General features: G+C 60.5%; 1 protein-coding gene across 1 annotated transcript in view; it reads right to left on the bottom strand.

Annotated features, from left to right (window-relative positions):
- MAP1S (microtubule associated protein 1S) overlaps window positions 1-3,649 on the bottom strand; it is a 19,661-nt gene that overhangs the window by 2,999 nt on the left and 13,013 nt on the right. The window contains exons 2-5 of the mRNA XM_031063278.1: window positions 2,806-2,907; window positions 2,215-2,297; window positions 1,997-2,137; window positions 7-1,317 (exon numbers count right to left, since the gene is read on the bottom strand). Coding sequence (XP_030919138.1) covers window positions 7-1,317; window positions 1,997-2,137; window positions 2,215-2,297; window positions 2,806-2,907 — 1,637 coding nt within the window. The remainder of the gene's footprint in view (window positions 1-6; window positions 1,318-1,996; window positions 2,138-2,214; window positions 2,298-2,805; window positions 2,908-3,649) is intronic.

Here is a 3,649-nt window from a genome sequence, read left to right as displayed (position 1 = left end):
CTTGTTCGGCTTCGGCTCCGCGTCCCCCTTCGCCTTCTCAGCCGCCGAGTCCGGCTTGGCTCGGGCATCCTTGGCTTTCTCCTCTTCTGACCCCATTCTGGCCGCGTCCCCCAGGGATTTTGGCTTCTCCTTGGTCCCAGCTTTCACCTCCTTCCTCTCCACCTTCGGAGCCTTCTCCTTCGGCGCCGGCACCACAGCCTCCACCAAGCTCAGCTTGGAGCCCGACTTGAGGCTCTCCTTGCTCTCCTCCCTCCTCTGCTTCAGCGGCTTCTCCGCCTGCGCCATCCCCTTCAGGTCATTCTTGGTGACCACGGGGTACTTGAGGAACTCCAGGTGCTTCACCTTCTCCAGCCCTTCCAGGATCCGCGCCTGGGGCGTGCAGCCGGGGAACAGCACCCGGATGATCTTCTCGGAGCGGCTGACGGGGTGCCACACCAGCAGCACGCACACCGAGGTCAGGCACTGCAGGGGCAGCTCCTGCTCCTTGGGGAAGCCGTTCCCCGACCAGTGCTGCAGGAGGAACTCCAGCTCCTTGGTGCCCTTCACGGGGTTCAGCACGTACATGTCCAACCGGCCCACCCCCATCTTCTGGAAGAGCACGGTGGGCTCGGCGCGGGGGCCGCTGTCTCGGGCCAGCAGGTTGGGCCGGATGCCCAACTTGTCCAGGTAGTGCAGGGTCAGCGCGGCCTCGTCGCAGCTCTTCAGCACCTTTGAGTCGCCCTCGATGTCCTTCAGCTTCTCGGAGGCGTTGAGGAAGACGACGCCTAGCTCGGGCGAGATGAGGTTCTTGGCCCAGTCACCGTTGCCCTGGGAGCTCTGGGAAGGGTCCTCCTCCAGCTCGGCCAGCTTCCTCTGGAGCAGGCTGTTGATGCCAGGCAGGCTGTCGGTGCCCGCGTGGGTCACCAGGATGGAGTCAATGCGGTCCAGGTGCCGCACCAGCTTCCAGAAGGAGGATTTGGGGTTGGAGCCGCCATTGACCAAAACGTTGAAGCCGTTGACGGCAAAGAAAGCCGAGTCCCCTCTCCCGCCCGGGAAGATGTAGCAGCAGGGCTTGGAGAGCTTCAGGAATCCCACCATGGTGGGGGGCTCCAGCAGGTCAAAAGGGGATTGGGGCTCCAGAGACTCCGACAGGTACTCCATGAACTCCTCCAGCCCCTCCATCTCCGGCAGGACGCAGCCGGGGTTGTAGCGCAGCTCGATGAAGTCCTGCAGGTTGTGGTGCTCCAAGCCCGAGTCCCTCCACTCCCCGAAATCGGGGCAGCTGATGGTCAGCCTGGCCTTGGCCGAGGGGTCAGCAGAGCTCAGGATCTCGCCCACCTGCACAGAGGGGCAGCTTCAGGTGGGAGGGGGCACTGGGGTCACCCCCACCGCCCACCGGGATGGACCCATTGGGTTGGGACCCATTACACCATTGGATCCACACCTGCTGCCTGCTTTTTGGGGGGATTTTGGGGTGCCAGCCGCCCCTGTTGCTGGGCAGGGGGCTCCCAAGGAGGGGCTTTCCCTGATCCCCTACCCTGGCTGAAGCTGTGGCCCTCCAGGGCTGGCAACTGAGGATCTGCTCCTCAAAATTACCAGAATCTGCACCCCTAAATCCCCAGGATCTTCGCCCTAACACCCCCAGGATTTGCTCCCCAAACTCCCAGCATGTGCCCCTAAGATTTCCCAGATCCCCATCACCTACCTGACTAAATTCCCAGGATCTATATTCCCCAAATCCCCAGGATCTGTACCCCCCAAATCCCCAGGATCTGTATCCCCCAAATCTCCAGGGTCTGCCCCACAAAACTCCCCTAAATCCCCAGGATCTGTATGCCCTAAATCCCCAGGATTTTCCCCTTTTCCTGCTGCAGACCCCAAAGCTTTGCCCCACATCTTGCAGGGACCCCCCTGCAAGGAGAGGGGAGGATGTGCCAGCATTCCCAGGAGCTGCTCCAGGCTGGACGTGCTCAGACAGCAGCTCCGGCCCCAAAATCCCCCTGTCCCCTTCCCTCACCTCCTTATCGGTGAAGATCTGGATGAAATCCCGCAGGGAGAAGCAGCCGGTCTGCAGCATCAGCTCCCCAGTGTCCTCCACACAGGGCCCAGCAAACACCAGCAGCTTGTGCTGGGACACATCCGTGATGAGATTCCTCAGCTGGGGACAGAGAGGGGGACATCAGCACAGAGGGAACACCGAGGGGACAGCCCCGGGCCCGTCCCACCCCGGCTCACCTCGTCGCACAGGGATTTGTCGGAAGGGTTGAGCAGCACCAGGGTCTCCAGCACATCCCCACGGTGGTGGAGGGTCCTCTGACCTGTGGGGTGACAGCCATGCCCCCCCCAGTTTGTCCCCATGGGGGTGGCACGGCCAGGCACTGCCCGGTTTTCAGGGACAGGCACGGACACCACAGGCACCAGGGACACATTTCCCGTGTCCTTCCCGCCTGGGGAGGGGAGGGAACAGGATGGGGAGACTCCCCCAAACTCTCTGGGTGCTCCCAGGGTGGTTTTGGGGTTCATTTCCCCCTCTCAGCAAAGAAACACCCACCAGGACCCAGCTGAGGATGGGGTGTGGGGGGAAAAAAGTCACTGGAGCAGCCCCAGCTGCGTTTTCCCCTTTCCATCCCGCTGTGGAAAATCCCATTTTTCCACGCTGGAAAAGGAAGCGGCTCCTCACGTGGGGATCACGGGGTTTGGATGGGGGAGGCACAAAGCCAGCCCTGTTCCCACAAAATCTGATCCCATCCCTGATCCTAACCCCCACTCCCACCCCTCCCTGGCAGATTTTCCCCACTTTTTCGTGGTTTTTAACCCATTTTTTACCTTTGACAATGCTGGAGAAAGTGGCCGAGTGCCGGGACACGAAGAGCTTCAGCTGCTCGTCCAGGTTGCAGCAGGTGAGGTCGATGTCCCACGAGCGGATCCCTGTGGAGAAAAACAGAAGAAAAATTTGGGATTTGCGGGGCTCAGACCCCCAAAACCCTACACAGTGCCAGTTGGGCCTGACCCCATCAAATCCCCCATCAAATCCCCCCTAAGGTGTTTTTGGGGTGTCTCCAAGCCCCACCTGTGCCAGCACCTGCCCGGCAGGCAAGCTCCTCACGCTGTGATTCACGGCTCTGCCAAATCCCAAATCCCAAATCCCAACCCCCCAGGGCACGGAGCAGCTCTGCCAACGCCTCCTCAAAGGTACCAATTAAGGAATTAAAAGATTTGGTGCTCCCTGTCAGCGCCGGGACAGGTGCAGCACCGGAGAAAAAAAAAAAAAAACTCACGGGAGAAAAAAAAAAAAAAACAAACCCTTCAGGACTTGCCAGGAGGGATTTTTGGGAGTTTATTCCCAAAAAATTTTGGGTGGCTCCGGGTAACGGCCAGAGAATGGGTGGGGGATGGTGTAACCGGCGTGGGGTTGCACAAGGGTTTGGGGCCGTTTTTGGGGTGGTTTTGGTGAGGTTTGGGCCAGGGAGGGGACAACGGAGTGGGGAATGATCCTCCCGCCGTGGGTTTGGGATCTGCTCCCGCTGGGATGGCACGGCCTGAGACCCCCCCAAAATCCGGGCAGGGCTCAGGGAGGGGTGTGGGGGCTGGAAAGGGGGTCCCTATAAAATGTGGGACAAATCCTGGGGATTTGGGAGCAGATCCGGGGATTTAGGGGCGCAGGGAAAGA

The sequence above is a fragment of the Geospiza fortis genome, unplaced genomic scaffold (assembly GCF_000277835.1).
Source record: "Geospiza fortis unplaced genomic scaffold, GeoFor_1.0 scaffold241, whole genome shotgun sequence".
NCBI classification, from domain to species: Eukaryota; Metazoa; Chordata; class Aves; order Passeriformes; family Thraupidae; genus Geospiza; species Geospiza fortis.
Note: the sequence above shows the minus strand (reverse complement) of the source record. Positions and strands in the feature narration are given on the sequence as shown.